General features: G+C 33.6%; 3 protein-coding genes across 7 annotated transcripts; all 3 read right to left on the bottom strand.

Annotated features, from left to right (window-relative positions):
- Positions 1–62: 62 nt before the first annotated feature.
- LOC100805508 (UDP-glycosyltransferase 74B1-like) lies at positions 63–1,375 on the bottom strand. The gene is made up of 2 exons (XM_041015019.1): positions 875–1,375; positions 63–446 (listed from the first exon to the last, which is right to left on the bottom strand). Exons 1-2 carry the CDS (start codon positions 1,373–1,375, stop codon positions 63–65), a joined length of 885 nt encoding a protein of 294 aa, XP_040870953.1.
- An 824-nt stretch (positions 1,376–2,199) lies between these two features.
- LOC100806041 (alpha-mannosidase) lies at positions 2,200–10,587 on the bottom strand. The gene is made up of 29 exons (XM_006573486.4): positions 10,262–10,587; positions 10,101–10,184; positions 9,840–9,928; positions 9,504–9,678; positions 9,182–9,301; positions 9,024–9,107; positions 8,862–8,933; positions 8,652–8,765; positions 8,443–8,543; positions 8,242–8,335; positions 7,943–8,110; positions 7,737–7,826; positions 7,457–7,522; positions 7,329–7,385; positions 6,906–7,125; positions 6,458–6,594; positions 5,940–5,999; positions 5,790–5,846; positions 5,510–5,581; positions 5,025–5,072; positions 4,750–4,869; positions 4,587–4,652; positions 4,237–4,349; positions 4,081–4,165; positions 3,568–3,678; positions 3,394–3,489; positions 3,272–3,319; positions 2,872–2,940; positions 2,200–2,702 (listed from the first exon to the last, which is right to left on the bottom strand). Exons 1-29 carry the CDS (start codon positions 10,469–10,471, stop codon positions 2,514–2,516), a joined length of 3,015 nt encoding a protein of 1,004 aa, XP_006573549.1. The 5' UTR covers positions 10,472–10,587; the 3' UTR covers positions 2,200–2,513.
- Positions 10,588–14,122: 3,535 nt separating this feature from the next.
- Positions 14,123–19,873, bottom strand: LOC100814594 (26S proteasome non-ATPase regulatory subunit 4 homolog). 5 transcript variants are annotated; one of them, XM_041016142.1, is made up of 11 exons: positions 19,510–19,526; positions 19,126–19,231; positions 18,068–18,136; positions 17,835–17,880; positions 16,997–17,111; positions 16,703–16,912; positions 16,268–16,580; positions 15,889–16,012; positions 15,220–15,323; positions 15,020–15,088; positions 14,123–14,356 (listed from the first exon to the last, which is right to left on the bottom strand). In XM_041016142.1, exons 3-11 carry the CDS (start codon positions 18,071–18,073, stop codon positions 14,306–14,308), a joined length of 1,038 nt encoding a protein of 345 aa, XP_040872076.1. In that variant the 5' UTR covers positions 18,074–18,136; positions 19,126–19,231; positions 19,510–19,526; the 3' UTR covers positions 14,123–14,305. The 5 variants fall into 5 exon arrangements, with proteins under 5 accessions (XP_040872076.1, XP_003517168.1, XP_006573551.1 ...); XM_003517120.5 differs by lacking the exons at positions 17,835–17,880; positions 18,068–18,136 and adding an exon at positions 19,740–19,873 and having other exon boundaries at positions 19,510–19,623; XM_006573488.4 differs by lacking the exon at positions 17,835–17,880 and having other exon boundaries at positions 17,916–18,136; positions 19,510–19,527.
- Positions 19,874–21,775: the final 1,902 nt, after the last annotated feature.

Raw genomic sequence — 21,775 nt, forward strand, 5'->3', positions numbered from 1 at the left:
GTATCTAGATGTATAACTGAATTGCTTAAAGCAGTTCAAAATTAATTTGATTTGATTTTTTTTTATTGAACTAATTTTTGCACATCCCTAATATTCATCAAATGATTCACAAAATGATTGATATGATTATCAGAGCTGCCTCCTTCATCAAATGCTTCTCTAGCCAACATTTTCCATTTATTAGCATCCCATCTAATCTCTTGGCTTCTTTCACCCTCCATTGCAACCTTCAAACTTGTGACAAACTCTTGCTTCCTCGCAATTCCTTTCTCATCCTCCTTTGGCCAGACTCCCACCTCCCATACTTGCTCCAAAAACACGGCATTAGACGATTGGTCAGTCCACTGGCAAACACACCACAGGAACACAAGGCTTTCAAGGGTGGAATTAAAGCCACAATGGGTCACAAAACAACAAGTGGCTTGGTGAGCCAGCAATTCATTAGTCTAATTTTTTTACTGTAATATTGTTAATTAAATTTATAATTAAGTAATTTCAAAATCTCACTCTATAATAATTTATTCAATCAATATCTTGCGATATAATTAAAATCAATCAAAAACTACTTTTGATTTCAAAAACTATAAGTATTATTAATAATATTTTCCAAACATTGCCTGTATTTGAAAACAATAAATTTTTAATGTAGTTTAATTCACTGTTTTTTAAAGTTTTCAGCCATTGGAATTCAAACAAACAAAAATAAAAAAATTATTTCATATTTTAAAATTTGTTGAAATAAGTTATGAATAACAATAAATAAATTCATTTGATATATATACAAAATAATCAAGATTAATTTAATAGTATAACTATGTATGCAGAATCAAATAAAAATGCATATATTATATACATGAGTTAAATTTGTAGGTACCTCGGCTTCTAATGCTTCAAAGGTGTTTACAAACACCCAATGAGCTTTGGGCAAGTCAGAGAATTGACTCAATTTCATTGCCATGTAAGCAGGATAGCTCTCTGGGAACCTCAAGAGAATTGGGAGTGCCCAGAAATCCAACGGAGGAAGGCCAGGAACACGCAGGGGCAGATCTTCCACGTTCACAGGGAGCTCAATCAAACCATACTGTATGAGTTGGGACAAGGTTCTTGAACCGTTTGTTCTGAACGAGGTGAGGAAGAGTTCAACTTTGTTATTGGTTTGGGCAATGCCGGCTTCGTTGAAGCCGTCGGAGATTGGTTCCACGCTGATGTTTGGTGCGGTAATGGAGTTGGCAGTGTAATGGGCGGTGGCAACTGTGGCCTTTATACCTTTTGAGGCTAACCTCTTTGCAAATTGAACAAGAGGGTTTATGTGCCCTTGTACTGGGTAATGCAGAACAACCACATGCACGTTGTTGCTTTGCCTCTGCTGAATCATCTCTTTTCTTCTTAATTTTGATGATGAGTAATGGCCTCCTGATAAAGAGTCTTATTTATAGGCCACACCGTAGCAAAGCATATTTGTGGTGGTTTATTTCATTCCTAGATTAGATTCACGGAATTGAAAACATATATATATATATATATAAATCCTTAGTATATCATATCATTAAAGACCAAAACAAACATGAATACAAGAAGGTCATGTTGCCAGTTAAAAATATTGCTATTAATGCTCCACATGTGTTTATCCGAGCTGGAGGAATTGCTTTTGTTGTTAGAAAAAAGAAAAACAGAGAGGGTTGAAGAAGGGTACGGCAAATGTTCAGTACGTAACCGCCATTGCCGGTCGAGTTTCTAAATTCAAAGGCACCTTTCTCCTCTTTAGCTTTTCCACTTTTATATTTGGGTTAATTTAGATTTTACTTCTTTAACTTTTTTATCCTTCAAAATATTTTTGAATTTTTAGTCATTCATTAACTTTTCATCATCATTTTTTTTTTTAAAACTTTTTACTTATTTTTAGTCTTTTATTTATTTATTTTTCTCAAAAATAATTCTAAATATAAAATAAACAAAAGACTAAAAATTAGTATAACAAAGATTAATTTTAAACAATAAAAATAAATAAAGGACTAAAAATATATATTTTTTAAAAGAATTAAAATTGTTGACAGAAAATTAATGAAAGACTAAAAATTAAATAAGCAATTTTAAGAGACTAAAAATTGAAATTTAAAAAAGTTGAGACGCTAAGAACTTAATTAACTTTTATATTTTCTTTCCAACAGGAACCGTGGTGTTTGCAAGGGGGACGGAAAATAAAAGCTTAAGCAACAAGACACATGGTTTGAGCAATGGAACCGAATCACAAGGCATCTGCATGGGTTTACCATTTTCAAAAGCTTTATCTCATGTGTTCATTTCATCTATGGCTACAAGTCTACAACCGGCCATAGAGGAGTTGTTTTATTTGAATTATGCGTGTGTAATGCGATTGATATTAAGGGACACTTTGCATAATTAACTGTCTAACATGATTCTACAGTAAGATATGGAATATTGCAATTAAAAGAGACACATGCTAGATTACTTGATTTCTTATTACGAAATCTTCAAATGGGCTATTGTATTTTTTAGAATTTCAACAGGAAAGAACGTATTTCCATGGGACCAAGCTCAACTACGAGATTAATATGGCTGACAGGGCCACCCCTAACTGATTTAGACCCTTGTCCCTTGTCCCCTGCAACGTTCCATGTTTTCTTCTTCATTTTTTCCTTCTCTTGATTTGCTGATAAACTAACCTCAATCAATCCCCTTATCTGCATAATAAGCAACCAATCATCCATAACTATTCACACGGACAGTAAAACGTCAAACAATATGTAGATTATGCTTGTCTAAGGAAGTTTGAGCTTCAAATATAAAAACTTGATCAAAATGCAAATGTTTATTTATTTGTTTAGTATAGAAAGACAGAGCCTCATGTACCATTTTTGTGGCAAACATTTTCTTCAATTCAACTTTGGTCAAAGTTGAAAGCTGAGCATCTTCACCAGCCTAATCACATTGAAAACATGAAAGAAATTGATAAGTAGATTGCTTGCAGATGAAATGTAAAGATAAATGGGCACCTGTAGGTATAAATATGTACACCTAATTGACACGCTTCATTTCTCATTATTTTTTTTTTATCATATCATATCACTCATCATATCTACACGAATATATTTCTCTCTTCTATCTCTATACCTCTCTAGGTATATCGTAGCACATTGGTGTTCATGTAACATTTTCCTTCAAGAACAAATAGCCACAACAGCAGAGTAAATACAAAACAATATATGTACAGGATAATGATATTTGTTATTATAATATTATACATTTATACCTCATATAGATGTGCCAAACGGAGAAGCACCATTCCATTATCCAACACCTGCGAAACTACCAAAGTTAGACAGAAAGAAAGATAGGCTATGCTATAGCAAGTAGTGCTGCAATTAAGTCTACCTCAAGAGTTATCAGAGCAACATTGGGAGGTAAGTTGTAATTAGGATCAATGACAGTTCCTCTGGTCACATGAAAGGCCTTCCAGTTTCCTAAGTCCTGATCAATAGATATCTTAGAATATGTAATATGGATAAGACTAATCCATGAAGTAACTAGACTACAGTTAAGTAATACCTCATGTGCAAAAGCCAATAATAGTGGTGAATAAACTTCCTGACCAGTTGTACGGCGCCAGTGTGAACCAGCTCCAAGTTTGTGGATGCCCACATAATAATTTCCTCTTACCTGATACAAAGAACAAGATATTACAGAAAGAGGATAGGAATTCCATACACTATATATGTGGAGCATAGTAAGTTTGAATAAGGCTTCCCTAGATATAGTATTTTATCTAACATGCACTTAAAAGCAGAAGTTCTTGTAGTGGAAATTGAACTATACTGGATGTCAGATTCTGAAATTTCACAATTGATTTATATTTATATTCACTCTATTTTCTCATTCTGATCAGCACACAAACATATACATACGGAAAACTGTAGTTCATTTCTAGTTTTTCTGCGCCAGCCAGAGGAATGGAGTGTTTCAATTCATGTCTTTAGCCAAAAAACATAAAACTGAAATTTTCATTCAATCAATTATTTAATATATACGCTTGAACATAAACTAATTTGAGCGTGGTCATACTGTTAGTCCTTGACATCTATCATTTTGGCACACTAGTTCATCAAGACGTTCGTCTACTCCTCTGCCATCATCAAAGAGCATGCGCCTGGAGTAGTAAAAATCAGCAATTAGTAGTTTGTATGCAATATAAAAATATCATGCAGTTTAAATTTGTACCTATGAAGCATAAGTTCCACCTGACCATCTTTGATACTGCCTCCTCCAGTGGCCCGATCAACTAAGACCGACAATTCAGATTTCTTATCCTTAACATAAATTCCAAGATTGAGCTGAATGGGAGAAAATAAGTTAGAAGTGTTTTAGATCAAGCAAAAATCATTTTCTTAATTCAACAACCGATAATTAACATGCATCCTCTCTCTCTCTAATTATAATGATTCGTTACCCAGTTTTGGATGGTAAAGAAAAGTATAAGTTAATTGCTCTTCTTTTCTTCAATTGGATATTGGTTATTAGAAGCAAAAAACCAAAATTCCCGAAGAAATTAATTGAGTAAAGAAGTTTACTGGATAATAGTTGCCTGCTACTGGTTCATGAACTTGAAGTGGCCAATCATCCCTATGATCTCGAACCTGCATAAGTTTTTTTTTATGAAATTTAATTTTGCATTTTTTTTAACCCATGGAGGACTTCAATATAAACTGAAGAAAAATCGTAGAAGAGACTTACCCGTTTCAAAAAATCTCTTCCATTAGAGTCAGTATAGAACTCTTTGTCTGTAACCATATTTGCTGTCATTTGGGTGATCACCTCTTTTCCAATTCCATCCTCTATAGGAATTGGACCAATCTTCAAAAAATAAATGTGTCAGAACCTCATTTGTTATACTTCTTTTCATAACTTCACAATCCATATTAGGCCAATTAACGGACACCGTATTTTATTTAGCAGCTACACCTCCAAAAAAAAAGTGGTCTTCCACAAGGCTAGACAATGTGACTTACAGTGTATTCAATCTCTGCATGCTCTTTGTCTTTATAGACCCTAGTAACCTAAAAATAAACAAACAATAAACCAATAAGTTACTCACGGATTAAACAAAACCATGAAGGTAATTCATGAGTACCCCATTATAAAGGGAAGGGTTTCAACTTTAACCCCCCTCCCCCCCGACCGGGCCACTACAATGTTCTTTACGTGCTTATCTTGAATTTCAAACTCCTTATTCTAATCTTTGTAGTGAAAAGTAAAGACTAGATGATCTAGCGAGATCCTAGAGAATGTTATATGCCTCTCTGCTTTCTCCTCTGGTACACATCCAATTCATTTTCAATATTTAGTTGCTTGTTTGTATCACATTACCATTTACCATACCTCAAGAAATAAGTTTCACGTTTACCTCCTCTAAACACAGTCATGCAACACTCATGATATCGTGTCAGGAAATCCATAAATATATTGCAACTAAGAATATATAGGTTTTGCTTACCTGGTAAATCCAAGAACTAAACTCCTGATGAACCTCATCAACTAATGGTCCGCGGATTATCTTGAAGGGCACCTGTATTACATCAAATAAATCAAAATGCATCTATGGAGACACAATATAAAGGTATGAAGTAAGTTCCCCCTTTCAAGTTGTTTGGGACATGAGTTCATCCAGGTTGTATTTTATGTCCATGTCAAAGTTCATATTTCATACATATGAAACTACCATAAATAAAACATTGAAATATTGCTGAGTTAACCGATTAGAGGAAGAAACTTACTGATCTTGAAACAATATTTGGAGGGGTATGAGGCCGAAATATATATGCACCAGAATCCTGGAGAGATAACAAATCTGATATTGCAACATACTCTGTACTATATTTATTTGTTACTAGAATAAGTGTTGTGTAGAAAACAAAATCACATACCTGACCTTCACCTTGACTGGAACTATACCAGAGATAGCTTTGCTGAATTGGTACAGCTACCTGGAAAATATTTGAAAAGTCATGAAAATTCTTCACCACACCCTTCAAAATTATCTTGATATGAAACCAATATTCCTTTTGCCATGCGTAAGTAACTTTTGAAATATGTGGTTTCCTTTGTAAATTGCAATTGAACATGATTCAATGCATATGAGTTCAACAGAATATATGATGAACTCAACCCAACATGTATAATTCTAAGCTTACTTAGCTGTAACGTCTGCCTACAGAATATGAAAAATTGTTGTTTGATTATAGTGTTTCATTGATGCCTGAAAATTGGCTTTCCTGATGTGTTATTTTGGTTATGTCAAACAGAACTTGTGTAGCCCTCATCTATGATGCACGCTACTTCATAATTGGTGACCTATTCGTATCACATAATCATATTTATATATTCAATTAAAACTAACTGCAAACATATTATTCTGTGCCAATGAGCTTTCAAAAGTACTTACTCCAGTTTTGGAATTATGCATCCGTATGAGTTGTCCAGACTCTGAAGAAAATGACAGCTTTAAATTTCCCGGACCTACTTCAATGGTATCTTTGTTTTGACTGCTTTGGTATGAGAGAAATCCAATCCTGTTTTTGCCTAATTAAATTGAAACACAGGTAAAGCATATGAAAAATGCTGAAAACTAATTAATGAGATATGGGAATTGGTACCATGATAAAACTTGTGGCGTGTTTCTGTGAATATTTTCAAACTTGACTTTACATAATCTTGATATTAAAAAATTGAATTTAATTAAGTTTAAAGTAAATTAATTTTTGTTTAGAAACTTTGTAAAAAAAGAAAGAAAAGAAAATTTGTAAAATCAATTAGTTTATGGTAATCAAGTATGTGTGTTGAGTAGCATTTCTAACTGGGCTTAGAAAACGAAGGAGAAAAGGGTACATTACCTTTTTTTGCTGTTTTAGAAATGAAATACGTACTCCATCCAAGTGGAGGTACAGAAGCCTGAAATAGAAGCCAGTACTTTGGGGCTTGTTGGGGTGACACTCCCACATAAACTTTGACATAGAATTCTCTTAAATTTGCTGTAACATTATCCACTTCTATATATTGTGTTTCAATGTTATTTCCCAATGAATCTTTTACAACAAGATTTGCGTCATTAACCTAATGCAAACAGTCAATTCAATGAAAAAATAAAAATATCAAAGTGTATTATTGGAGCAAAGTGGAAAATATTGTAAAGTGAGTCATAATATGTAACAATTTATGCCACTTAAAGATGCTAAAATTAGAAGGAACTCCAATAAGTTATGACTTGGGATAGCATTTGACTTATTTTATGATGCCACAAGCAAATAGATACTCACTGGTATTCTAACAATGTCACTGCGATTCCATCCAAGTGGGTTATACACCACTAATACCTGGGAGCAATCATTAGCACGTGATACGTAAAAAATTATCAAAATTTTCTAAACAAAATATGGTAACATACCAAACTCTTCGCTTGTGGAATACCGTCTTCTGTTGGTGGGCAGTAACTGATATTGAGTAATTGACACTGTCAAAATCAAATAATAAAGGAAAAAATGAAAAAAAAAAATAGGAGGATTAAAATCCACAATCTACAAAGACATGGTTTACATAAGATGGGAAACAAAGGCCCTAAAGTTATGTCCGTGGCTCCAATAAGACCATAACCTAATTAAATGTTTAAAGCAATCAATTAAGAATAGAGATATACGGGAATATTAATTTTCTCTTACAAATAGTACCTGGGAAAATGCCGATGTAGGTGCTGAGCATTGAACCCCTAGTTTCTTGCTAGTAAGACAATACAAAGAAGAACTAACAACAGCTTCAGCCTACAAGAAATCATTCATTGCATTTAGAAAATTGTCCTTACATACAAATACCAATATATATATATATATATGGGAGACAAAAATACATTATCAAAAGTTAAATTTAAATCCCTGACCCTTGAGGCTCCAATAGCAAGTCGTTTTGCATAGTCATTAGTTGTGTGTTGCTTGGCAGTGCCAGAGACAGCATCATGATGCTGTGCAACGCCGAGAGCATCTCCAAGGTCTATAGTGTGGCCTACAGTGGATTTCTTTCCAGCAAAAAATTCAAGTTGTCGTGCTGCCTATATATAATATTACCATTTAAAGAAGGTTTCAGGTTTGTTGAAGAGAAGCAAACAAGATATATATTTAATCCACACAATTTCATTTTGATTAGAAAATCTGAGGAATGTGAAGCCAATGTTAATCATACCAAATAGTATCCACTAAGGATCCTAACATATCGCTTAAACGCTGGCCGACTAGTGAAATAGCCTGTCCAATAAGCATTTGGTCCATCCGCATACCTATGATAAAAGCCATCATTAATCATCAAAAATCAATCTTGTGCTTGTGCATAAAATCAGAGTATAAGCTACTTCAAATTAGCAAAACAAATTTAACATATCCATACGGGAAGTAATCATCAGTTTTCAGGGGCCATGGTTGATTTGCAGCATTTTTTGCATCGGTATAAATAGATGGAGTAGAATATAAAGCATTCACTCTGCCATCCTGACAAGATTAAAACGCACACAAAACATGTATTTATGGCCTAATCATGATATAAAACAATTTAAAAAAATGGATTGTTCTGTATGCATCATAAACACAGTCGCAAACCTTATTAACATAGTGAATTAGTTTATCCATTTGTTTGAACCAACTCTCTGCATTTTGGTACTGGAAATCATCGCCCATTGTCCACATAATATGGTTCGTCCTAGTCACATTTGCCTATCATAGATGCACACAATTTATATATATGCACATCTTGTTTTTCTAAGAAAACTGCACTGTTATAGCAAAAGATGTTGGAGTGAATGAGCTTACTTGTGTAATAGCAGCAGCAATGAAGTCCTTGACTCGCTGTTCAACATTGTAATCAAATAGAAGGGGATCATCCTGCAGTCGTTAATTGTTACATGAAATTAGCAATGTGCTTTAACCAAACAAATTTGCAATGTTCAGGTTTTAGCAGTAAAATGTAACAACCTGTACGGGAACAAAGTCATCATTGATTTCAAAATGAAAACCACTTGGGGGACTATAATGAACAGGAAAAGCATTGGCAAAAATCTGTAGAAGACACAAAAGGTAAATTAAAAAATTAAAATAATTTTGTTGATGACTAAAGATATCACAATCCTAACCTGGGCTGAAGAGCCAAATGTCTTGGAGCTTCGCCACACAACTTCAAGAGTCTTATCAACTTTGCGCTTAGCTCTGTCCTGATAATCAATCCTAGCGAAGTGCACAGAATCAAAACCAAGCTGCAGAGACAGTATGAAAGCATATTAGTCATTTGTTGTTGTCTGTTAACTACAATCATTATGATATCAAACGTGGGGTGTGTAATTCATAAAAAAGAAAAGAAAAAGCAAATTGACATGACATAGAAAAATGATATGATGTTGATTAGTGTCAAGATATATTGTTGGGGGAAATGAAGTGACAGAAAGTGAAGAGAGGAACCTCAGCACCAAGCAAGTAAGCCTGAACAGCAGAGTGTCCAAAGGGATCAATCTGCCACCCTGCACGAGGGACCTTGTTGAATTGGTTTTTGATGAAGCGGTGACCAAGAGTCGTTTGATCAATCATGTCTATGTAGTGAGTCGTGGCTTCGTCATGCATGCACCAACCACCATTTCTGCACCACACAAACACATCACACTCACATCCTTAACTTTATAATACTACATTTAGTTGAATGACTAAGATGCATAATTCTCATAATTAAAACTTCTCAACTGATACAACTTTATAGATAGATAGATATCACAATTCATAGGTAACTAACAATCAACGTACATAAATTCTAGCTGGCCAGCATCCACAAGCTTTCTCACTTGCACCTGTGTCTGTGGAGTTTGTTCCACCCACCATCTATGGAAAAAAGCCTGCCATAGATTGTGATAATTCAATCAAATAAGATATATATATGGGTTTCATATAGAATTATTCATTTTAACATCATTCGAACATGGTTATGTTAGTAAATAGTAGTAACTAAAACTCCACAAACTGAATGAATTGAAAGTTGTAAACACTTTAAGCTCCTATATTTTATACCATCTCAGCGAACACAAACTTTCTCTTTTGGTTAAGCTGAAGGGACACTACCACCGAGTCCAGCACATTCTCCACACATGCACCCTACAAAACAATTAACCATGAAACACACACACATATGCTGCACCAAAAAAAACGTGCACAAATCATATGACTCTAACTTGAATACTATTGTTGGACCCAACATAGTATTGGTCAACGGTTTTGAGCCAACCAACATCGTCATGGGAATGAGCAATGAGATGAACATTCAATTTGCCTGGCACAACACTAGCTCCAGTATTGTACTTGACACAAACTACTGTCCCACATAAATAAAACAGGAGAAAAGCAGAGAAACAATGTGAAACTATAGTCACTTTCTTTGCCATTATTCACCCCCAAATGAACCTGGTTTTATGTTTAGTAGTGCAGGCCGGAGAAGGTTTAAATTGAAGCGCACGAAACTTCACTCTTTAAAGGAACAATAATAGAATTTTTTTTATTAAAAATTAAGTAGAGGTGTGCATTGAAATCCCTGTTTAGGTACATTAATTTGTTTCTTATATAGACTTAAAGGTAATTAAATTCTATCTCTAACACTTCTACTTAAGCTAAAATAATCTTGTGATAAACGTAATTAGTGGTGATATGTTAATATTTTTAAAAATTATATATATAAAAAAATATTTTGAGTAGATATTTTATGAAAAGAAATATCTTATATAAAATTTAAAGGATTAAATTTTGATCATTCATGTTTGATTATATGGTCCACATTTAATTCACTCACTCTCATGTAAAATATCTTTATCTCATATGATATGTAATCATATATATTATCATTAATTTCTTAATTCTTATCTTTATGACACCAATAAATATTTCACCTTAAAATTATATTTTTTGTCTCACCTTTTATTTTAAATAATGAAGATTCATTAAAGAAAAGATGTTATGACTCATAATCTTAAATGCTCTTAAAGAAACCTACTAGTATTAATTATTAAAGAAAAAATGGATATTAAATGAAGCTTGACTATGTTTGGTTATAAATTAATAAAATTTGGTCCTTTATGTAACACTACTTTCGTTTTATAAATTAAAAAAACAAACACCAGTTTATCAAAACTAATAAAAAAAAGTAGTTACAGTTAGTTTATTTTAATAATATTATAAATTTAATTTTATTTTAGAAATATTTATAAAATTGAATGATTTAAGTGGTAAGTGTATTTAATGACACTACTTACATTTCAAGAGATACTTTTTTCAACCAGTAAATATGAATTATATTGTCAATAGTTTAATAAATTCAATCACTTTCATTAAAAATGAGTGATTATCTCATTAAAAGGCTTCACAATAAATTAATAATATAAAAATATTAACAATCAATGCATTTGAAAGTAGTCATATATTTTTTATATTTAGAAAAAAAATATTTTCATTTATTTTTTGTACGTAGGAATAGAGATAGTATTTGTTGATTTTGTTCAATGAATTTATTAAATTTAGTATTTTTTTTCTTTAAAAAAAAAGGTCCGTATGCTGAAGTATCTAGATCATCTCAAGATATGAGTGCAGAGTGATTCTTTTCCAATAAAAAAAAAAACAGTAATAAAGGCTTGAGCACTTATTGTATCATAGCACATCCCATTTATAGATTAAAGTTTTTGTGACAGATTATATGGATCGATGTTTCTCAATTTATGTCAAATTATACTTAATACTCATTCTAAACTTTAGACTTTACTCATTTAATAAAAATATTTAACTTAATAGGTTAAACTATCCTAAATTCCGTAATATCTGATTTTGATTCTTATGTATTCAAAAAATCCTCATTTAAAAAATGGTCAATGCTATAAATTGAAAGAAGATAATATTAGCAGAGGATTACATGATACAATGTTCTCAAAAGAGTAGGTTTAATGATGTAGATCAAACACATTTTAATCAAAATTTAGGAGGCTTTATTTCATTTGGTTAAGTTTTTCTTTTCTTTTGAGAGGCTAAGTTATTAAATATCCTGAATTTTTATTTCCATCGGAAAACCAACCAACATTACTTGAGGTAAGATAGATCTCAAGTTCAAATTTTATATATTAAAAAAAGACCAATTAAGACGAATAACCCCACTGTACAGAAAAATTTTCCAATATAGATTTCATCAACAAAAGTCGATAAATACTTTTCATCATTTCTTTTTAACAAGCCAAAATTATTTTACATGCTATTAGTTGAACTCATATTGACCCCTTGTAGTTGTCGACCCCCCTTCCTACTACGGCATCCTACTTTTTGTTTGTTCTGATTGTTATCATGGGTGGATTAGGTTAAACTACATTTAAATTTATTAAGGGGCATGAATGTCAAACCCAGAATGGAGGATCTATGAATCATAGTTGTACTTGAATTTAGTGGGATTGGGGGATCGTCACCCTGCAACTGCAATGACATTGTTTATAGCCATTATACATGTGAAAGAAGGTAATTATCTCATCTCTTCATGGAGGATATTCCGCTTTTATTTCTATAAGAGGAGTGCTGCTCTTTCATTGGCTTGGACTTCATTGCCAAGTTTAAACTTCAAAGACGGGAATGATGAAAACCTCATTCCTAGAACTGGATAGGAATATCTCTATTATTTATTGGCTGCACTTGGGTGCATTATTTTTCAGTGCCATATCAATTAACACACTGAAGTGCGTTATTTTTTAAGAGCCGTATCATTTTTTTCTGTCTTTTATTTATTTATTTAAAGTTTAGATGAATAGACTATGAGAAAATACCAAATCAGGATAGGTGTCAAAGCTCAATAAACACTAACAAAATACTCACAATCTTGTGAATTATGCATATGTTCCTTCGCAATTGGATCAATCTTTGTTGGCTCTTTTTTTTTTTTTTCTTTCACCGATATTTTTGTAGGTATAATTATAGCGATTCCCCTGCTTTTAAAAAAAAAAAATAGTGCTTCTAAAATTCAAATTCAATCTGGCAACATTATAGAAAATGGGGAAAATAATTTCAAATTATAATCCTCTTTCATTATAATCAACAACAGCTAAGTGACAATAGATTGTTTATATGTTTCACTTAGTTGCACTATTCTTTGGTCACAAGTTGAATCATTTAACACTATCAAATGGCTCGCCTAGGTTAAACACTGTCCAACAAACCTAGGTCTACTTAATGAAATGTCAAATGGAGTTTCAAATCAGCTTAACTTTGAAAACTTATTGTATATGTATAAGATTTAAAATTCTTAATTATAAAGACTAATTAATAAGTAAATAAGTTAATAATAAAATAAAATCATTGGACACAAGTGATTACCATAACATTAAGATCCTGAGTTCAATTTTTAACAGAAATAATTATTTATCAAATTTTATTTATCTCTCGATCGAATTCTAAATAAATCAGGATTTATTCTTTTCCCTAATGAATCGGAGGGTTAAAAAAATATCATTTAATAAAAATTCGGACAAAATATGATTATAAAGCTTAGTTAAACTGTTAAACTTTTAATCAATCATTTAATAAAAATAAGGACAAGCTGTTAAACTTTTAATCAGTCATTCAATAAAAATAAGGACAAAGATATTTATTTATAAGGCTTATTTAAACTACCCAACTAACTTATTTAATTTAAAGGGTGTTTTATGCTTAAGGTCCTACGCAGTTGATATTAATTTATGAAAACTCAAATTCATTAAGGAAAAAAATTCCCCACAAGAATAAAAACATCGAAATAATGTTATAACTTTTTTCTGGACTTCATATTTAAAAAAATGAAAAAGAAATAACTTAGTTTTAACCAAAAGTTTTTCATAAAAAAAACTGATTTTTTTTAGAAAATAACCTAAGCATTCATCTATGTTAATAAAATAAAATAAAAGGTAACAAATTACGGATTAGCACAAATATGGAGATGAGATTGAAATACATTTTAATAGTTGGAACTTTCTTCGGTATTAAAACACAGTCCTTTAAAAGCCCTCGTCACATGATAAGCACCAACCAAGAACAAGGCATGATAATCAAGAACATTTTAAGTTAAAAATCATCCAATATTCAATCGAGAGACATGCATTGGTTCCAATTAAAGTGCAGAGAGACACATTGAAACATGCGTAAATAGTTCCCCCGATTAGTAACAGCCGCGAAGAATGCTACCAAGAAAATAAAACCATACAGGGCAAAGTGGTTCTCAAAGATTACTTCTTCTCCTCCTCGTTTGATGGCTTGTCGTCATTCTTCTGTTGAGGCTGGATAAACAATACAATCAGAAAATTGATAGCATTACAGGAAATGGAGCAAAATACCACTTACCCCCACCCCCAAAAGGAAAAGAAAAAAAAAATGAAGTTTAAGATAGGGCACTAGGCATAAAAGATCTTAAGCTTGGTAGCAAATTAGTCTTTGTATAAAAATCTCGTGATCCATTAATATACATATATATAGAGGAGGGATCTGATTCTCTTGGAGTAAGTAGATCCCTTCTCATATATATATAGTATTACAGTAATGGTTTGCTACACAACTTCAAGACACAATATTAACCCAGAAAATACATTCAAAAAATAAAAATAAAAAAGAAGCAAACAATCACAAATGAAGTAATCAAGGTTGTGCGGTCTGATTATGTTTTCATATTAAGAAAACCAAAGCCAACTACTGTCCTTAAGGCATTCAATGGCAGACATCATAAACACTTCACAAAGGATTTCCAATATTACTATATTAGAAAGACAATACCAAGCAAATTCAACAATTGCTGAATAAAGTGGAAAAAACAATCAAAGGAGGGGAGAAAGGGGAAAGGTGTTCAAGGTTAACGTAGGCCAAAGACTCCAACAATGGCTTGTGCTGCAATTTTGAAAAAAATTCCTTTCAAATCCCAATATACGCTTTTCCATAGAAAGACTAACCTCAGACTGATTTTGCATGGAAGCCAGCAAATCCTTGACAGAAGGGTCATTTGGGTCAACCCCAGGAAGCTGCAAAAACCCACCAATTATCACTTAGTGCATAAAATACAGCAGATCAATCTACTATGTTAAAAGAACAAAACAAATAATCATGGGGAATGTTTAACATAACAAATAATCATGGGATTTATTAGACATACCGATGCAAGGATAGAAGATACAAAGGATTGATCGGCCAACAATTTGCTCATGTCTGACTGGCTGCCTTGATCCTTTGTACTATCTGCTATTGACAATTGGAGTGCTGCAAGCGATAAATGACCAAACCAACAAAAGATTATAACCACCAATGAAGCTTTACTGTGACTTAGAAATTCTAAGATGTAAATTAATTTAACCCCATGTACAGGTCACAGTAAGCATACCAAAATCCTCAAAACAAGTAGGAGTTAGGTAAGTAAATATGTAAATGCAGACAAAACAAACACATTGAAATCCTTCTTTTCACCAAAAAGGAATAAGAACTATCTACTTCACTGAAGTGGAAACACATGAAGAAATCATCTTAAATCATCAAGATATAAAAACAAGGCATTTGTCATACAAAAGACTGGATTAAAAAAGAAGACTTGCAATTTGCAAAAACATGTGTCCATGCTTAATGTAAGAAATATGACGCATAAAGAGCAGGATACTTAAAAAAGGGGTCTGTGATTCCATGTTGGACACATAAGACACCACGCTTCAATGCCTCATGGGAGTTGGGACACTTAAATTGTACTGTAATGCAGTGTCCATTGCCTACATCATGACCCATGTCAATATCTCTGTTTCTTAGATGAGGATTGAATTAATAACATAAAACTCACCCAGAGCCAAGTCAGGATCACTTGCAGAAGCTTCTGACATATCTGTATCTTTTACATCATGGCTAATGGCAGGATCATCCATAGACATTGCAAGCGCCTGCTGTAGTAAGGCATTCTCATCATCCTGTTTCCATTTGAAGGTCAATACAAACAACAAAAATAGTATGTCAATTCTCATCTTCCTTGTGAAGTTTCAAGCTTCCTTGTTAAGTTTCAAGCCTAGGCATCTAATATGCCTTTACAATTTAATTAGCCAGAATTACTATAAATTCTGAAAGCAGCCCAACCAACCATTATATGCACATAGATTATTATATTCCAGTTGATCAAGGAGAAAAACAAGCAATAACATGTAGATAAATGCAACAAAAACACCAACCATCAAATCACTTGTCTTATTCTCAGCTTCAGACATTGCTGCACTGGCACGCTCAGTCATTGTTGCATCTTGTGAGCTGGCTTGCTGCTCACCTCCCTTCTCTTGTTTTGCAGCATCCTCTGCAGCCTTTTTTGCAGCTGCTTCCTGCCTGGCTCGCTCCTCTTCCATTGAAACTCTTAGAGCAAGAGCCAATTCTGGATCCAAGTTTGGATCCACGCCAAACTCAAATCCTGATACACCACCAGCTGCAGCGGCAGCAGCAGCAGCTGCAAAACCACTTCCACCTTCCCCATCACCAGTGAAAATAGGTGTACTGCCAGAAAGCAACATCGCATGAATATCAAAATTAGATCAAAAAAGTTACATTGAACTTATCTTAAGAGAGAAACAAGGGACAAAAAAGAAAAAACACACGATGAAATTGAGCCCACGAACCTTATAAGTACATCAGAAAGGGCATTAGGACCAGATGGAACATGAACAATGTGGCTGGTATCATTATTGTTAACAGCTGCGAGGAGTGCTTCCAGCTTCTCTGTCTTCCCCTCATCTTCTTCACCAAAATTAACAATATCAAGTGCAACACTATTCTTTTTCAACTTTCTTCCTATCATCTCCAACATCTTCTTTTCATGCTTGACAGGGCTGAAAAACATTAATTTAGATAATTAAGACAAAATAACTACAAATAATATAATTTCAATATGGACAAAATATAGCTAAGCATACCTTCCAGCAAAGACAATAATCCTCTGCTGTTGTTTTTTATTTTGCCGATGCTTAAGAGCCAGTTGTGCAACCTGAATGCCAGCAGCTAGGTTCATCTCACCACCTATATCTAGCCCTAAATTAGGGAAAAAAATAAAAACAAAATGAACTCATTTTTCAAAAAAAAAAAAAAACACTATGACACAATATGGTAGAAGAATATGCAGCAAACATGTTCGATTCTTGTTTATCGTTTCAGAAAAGAGTTTAGATAATGTTCAACCTCACCAATATACATGCCCTATAGAAGGCAAGCTTACATAGCTACTATTAACATCCAAAAAGAAAAGAGGCTCAACAAAATTTCCTTTATGAATTTGATAGGGCACACCATCCTATTAAGAAGGTTTCTGAGAGAGAAAAGAAAAAAGAGTGTGGGGAATAAAGCCACCTTAGTTACAAGAGTAACAAAGTTAATTATAGGTAGTTAAAAGTGGGAATCAATTCTATAAATAGTATAAAAGGGAAAGTTAATTGTCAGACGGGTATTGAGAAATTGGAAATAGGTGGGAAGGAGGATTCTAGTCACTCAAAGTGCCAGAACCAATTCTTTCTCTGTAATTATTACATTCTTGAGAATAACAGTCTTCACTTTCTTGCTCATTCCATTTTGTTCTTCACTTTTCTCATCTCTGAACCAGTTCCTAATTGAATTCCAGCATAATTTGTTAATCCTATCTCCCTATGGTGTCAAACTTGCGAGTTAACTTGTAAAATCATATAAGTTTACGATTCTAGATAGGAAAATTGCTTGTGAACTTGCTTCTGTGTAAACTCAAATAAACTTGTATAAACTCACAAGTTAGAGAGGAATTGAATAACTCTACACCAGAGTGATGCTCTACCTTCAAAAAAGACCAAAATGAAAGTGCTTTATCACCTTTCAAAAACCCAAAACATGGCATCATGAAATTTGAATGTACAACCTTCAACCTCGGCCTTGCAAACTTGACTCTACAGTCTACAACTGCATCCAACATCATAGCCAGAACCTACTTGCAACAACATTCTGAATGAACCAAAGATACAAACCTGCATCCACTCTCAACTCAACTGCCACAAAGTGATTAACTCAGCTCAGATGAATGCATTGTTGCAAGCCTGCAACAAAACCAACAAGAAGACTAGATGAACCCTGCTCCAACGAGGTGAACAGGCCCAACTCTCGCTGAGGAGAAAGACCCATCTCACGCAAGGTTAACCCAATTGCAATCCTACCAGCAGAAACCACTCCCCGCTAACTTTGTTGCATAGGTATTATTAATATAGTACTAAATCTTTTTTGGATATTATGATGGGTATTTTAACTATTAAATTTTGTATTAGGTAAACTCTTAACAAGTTATCGAGTCAAGTTTAGGGAAGCTCTATGAGTTTGCATAGACTCTCAATTTGACAACCTTGTTATCTCCTTCTATATCTTCTCGAAGGACTTAACAAAAAATACAAATTAAAAAAAAAAAACACGTCTATCACTCATCTTAATTATTTAGAGAAACAAATACAGGTAGTTGACAACAATTGTCTCATTAGTATATTTGCCAATGTCTTAGCGAACACAATATACAATAAAAAAAACTTCGTACCCCATTGCCCAGAGGCTCTTCGTTATGCGAAGGTATGGGGGAGGGATATTGTACGCAGCCTTACCCTTGCATATGCAAAGAGGCTGTTTCCGGATTCGAACCCATGACCAACAAGTCACCAAGGCACAACTTTACCGCTGCACCAGGGCTCGCCCTCCGAACACAATATACAATAATTAAAAAAAAAAAAAAAAAACATGTCTATCACTCATCTTAATTATTTAGAGAAACAAATTATTAAATTATTTTAAGAATTTCATGATATTTAATTTAGTTATTGGTCTTATTTTTAACCTTAGTCCTAGGGGCACATGCTAACTAAACACTAATTTTGAATAATAAAACTCCAATACAAAATAAGCCATTTCATAACGCGGTTAGATTCAATTATAACTCATACCAAATAATGCTTTTTCCAACATAGCACAGTCCAAATAATAAATCTAGAACATCTACACATAAAAACAAAGGTAACACATTCAAAAAAATATGTAAAATACTGACCATGCATGCAGGCTAAGATCTTGCCCAGATCACTGGTAGGGGTGACCAAAACACGAACGCCTTTCCCTGCCATTGTGAGAACTCCCACTGTATTTTCTGGATTAGACTGTATGCATTATTAAAATCAAAACAATTCATCAGCACAAGAGAACCCTACACAATTATCTGAAACTCAAATTTAAAAACCTAATCTGAAACACAACATCAACAATAAAACGCTTAGTTCATCCAAGCACAAGCCAGCTATAACATTCCGATTTCCAAGTCTTCTCTAATTCTATCTAATTTTCCAAAACTAAATATATTAATGAAATGATAACAAATATAAAATAGAGAGGGGGGAAATGTAAAAGCAGAATATTGCACGGTTTGGCTAAACCTAACCTGCGTTTTAGCACCGCAAATGAGATTCACAGCGTCTGCTTGAGCTTGAAATCGAGAAGGAGAGTAATCACCGTTACGCATCCATTCAGAATTGTCGATACAGATCATCGTCGCCTGTTGAAGAAATCAATACGATGAAAAAACTGCTACCGCAACATCAAGAAAAAACCCTAAAAATTGGTAATGATAAGCTTGTTGAAATCAACGCACGAGGGGAAATCGGGGATTACCTCGAGCACCATTGTTGAAGATTCAGAAGCGAAAGAGTGAAAGAAGTTTGTTCTGTAACCGAGTGCTTAATTCTCTTAAACGAAACCAATAATCTGGTGCAGCGCAACACAGAGGGGGACGGAATTTATTGGGCCTACCAAGCGGGCCTGTTCTGAATTTATTAAGCTGGATTTTCTTCCTGCACCTTTCACATTTTTTCTACACCCAACATATTTTTGAAAATTCCAACCTTACCCCTTTTTACTTCTTCTTCTTTCCTTCCTTCTTTGTTTTCTTCTTACACCACTCAGTTTGTTTTTTTTGTAGGATGAGCTCCTCCTTCCGTGTTGTGGTTGGTTTCGTCAAGGTGCATTATCGAGGTGGTTCATTCGCAGTTCGCAATAAGTTTGTGGTTGTTGTCGTGATGGGTGTTGTGGTGCAATGGCGGAGGAGGTTATTTTTTTACATCTGCAACTGTGATCTGTGCCATAAAGATTGGTAATCCGTAAGAAACATACAAATTTGCAATCCGTAAGAAACATACGGATTTGCAATTCGTATGGTTCATACGGATTGACAATCTGTATGAACCTTATGGATTGTCAATTTGTATGATCATACGGATAATGCAATAAAAAAACAAACACATACAAGGTACTCATGGCGAGGAGGCGGGATGGGATAGAAGATGAATGCAAGAAGAATAACGAAGGGGAGGGGACAGACTCGCGGGGCAGCAGCGAAGGGAAGGAGGCATCAATGGCATCAATGGTGTTGCAGCATAGTAGGAGGGAAGGAGGTGTGAGTGAATGGTATGTGGAGGGATGGGTGTATTTGAGTTTTAACTAAAGGAAATTTTCATCTTTTCACTTCTATTGTTGAGTGTAAAAGAAATTTGTATGGTGCAGGAAGAATAACCCAAAAAACTGCACTCACTTTTTTTAGGCATTTAATAAACATACCTCCAACTTAATCATATACCTCTCTTTCACTTATTTTGTAATTGTTTTTCAAATATATCCTCTTTTTTTTTTTGGAAATTAGTACACCCACTATCCCTTCTACTCATCTTTTTTATTCCTACCAACAAATTCATCCTCATTTCCTGTAACTGATTCCTTTGTCGATAACCAATGAGTTAACAAGGCCATGGCCAAAAATACCCTAATATTAAGATAAGCTTCTTACATTCCATATCCAACAAATAACTGTTACATGCTTTGGGATTACCACATCAGTTATGATCTCAACCAATAATAGTATAGCATATGGACAAGTGGAGATGTTCACTAGCAGTAAGTATGTAATAAGGTTTATGTAATCCTAAATCTAAAATTTAAAAATCAAATTAATCAATTTAACTACAAACAAGTTCAATCAGGTTCTCTTTGACATTCATTTAGGCATGATTAGAATGAAGCGAGACCTTATTGTTATTCTCCACATGGATTGAGAAGATCTCCTTGAGTTTGAAAGTTGAAATGACATCTATTTTCTTAGATTCAAAAACCCTAGTGGATCATTTTGTGAACATATGATTAAAGTTTTTGGGAGACTTATTGTTGATCAAGGAGTTCCTCCCACATCAAATTTTGGGTAAATACAAAGGGTGTTATTGTTTTTAGCATGGAAGATTTGCAATCAATGGTTATTTTTGGAAATTGATTGTTTACAATTTGATTAAATGTGATTTGTGGACAAAATGATCAACTTTTTTAAATTTCATATTTTTGTTTCGGCAAATGCTGCTAAACTTTATTATTATTGAACATCACCACTTGTCCACATGTCGTGCTATTCCTGATCGGGACCATAACTGTCGTGATGATCCTAGACCATATAATAATTTATTCCATTTAATGACTTTTGTCCACATTGCTATGTCTCCTTCATAATTTCTCAAAAAAAAAAAAAATCATCATTAGACACTAGTTTACCACCACCTATTTTAATCATGGTTAATTTCTAACCTTATCAAGTACACACAACAAAAACATAAACTCCTTATCCTTTATCTTTCTTCGTCTTTCGCTCACTTACATTACACATACATACA

This window comes from Glycine max, chromosome 1 (genome assembly GCF_000004515.6).
Source record: "Glycine max cultivar Williams 82 chromosome 1, Glycine_max_v4.0, whole genome shotgun sequence".
NCBI classification, from domain to species: domain Eukaryota; kingdom Viridiplantae; phylum Streptophyta; class Magnoliopsida; order Fabales; family Fabaceae; genus Glycine; species Glycine max.

Excerpts from the sequence above, each read along its gene's own strand:
- LOC100806041 (XM_006573486.4), bottom strand. The coding sequence starts at position 10,471 with ATGGCAAAGAAAGTGACTATAGTTTCACATTGTTTCTCTGCTTTTCTC. Across the intron at positions 8,766-8,861 it reads TTGCTGCTGCTATTACACAA|GCAAATGTGACTAGGACGAA; the intron begins GTAAGCTCATTC and ends CATCTATGATAG. Across the intron at positions 7,126-7,328 it reads GTGACATTGTTAGAATACCA|GTTAATGACGCAAATCTTGT; the intron begins GTGAGTATCTAT and ends TGTTTGCATTAG.
- LOC100814594 (XM_003517120.5), bottom strand. Across the intron at positions 16,581-16,702 it reads CTTTCTGATGTACTTATAAG|TACACCTATTTTCACTGGTG; the intron begins GTTCGTGGGCTC and ends GCTTTCTGGCAG. Across the intron at positions 15,324-15,888 it reads TGATCCTGACTTGGCTCTGG|CACTCCAATTGTCAATAGCA; the intron begins GTGAGTTTTATG and ends TATCGCTTGCAG.
- LOC100805508 (XM_041015019.1), bottom strand. The coding sequence starts at position 1,375 with ATGATTCAGCAGAGGCAAAGCAACAACGTGCATGTGGTTGTTCTGCAT. Across the intron at positions 447-874 it reads TTGAAGCATTAGAAGCCGAG|ACTAATGAATTGCTGGCTCA; the intron begins GTACCTACAAAT and ends TAAAAAAATTAG.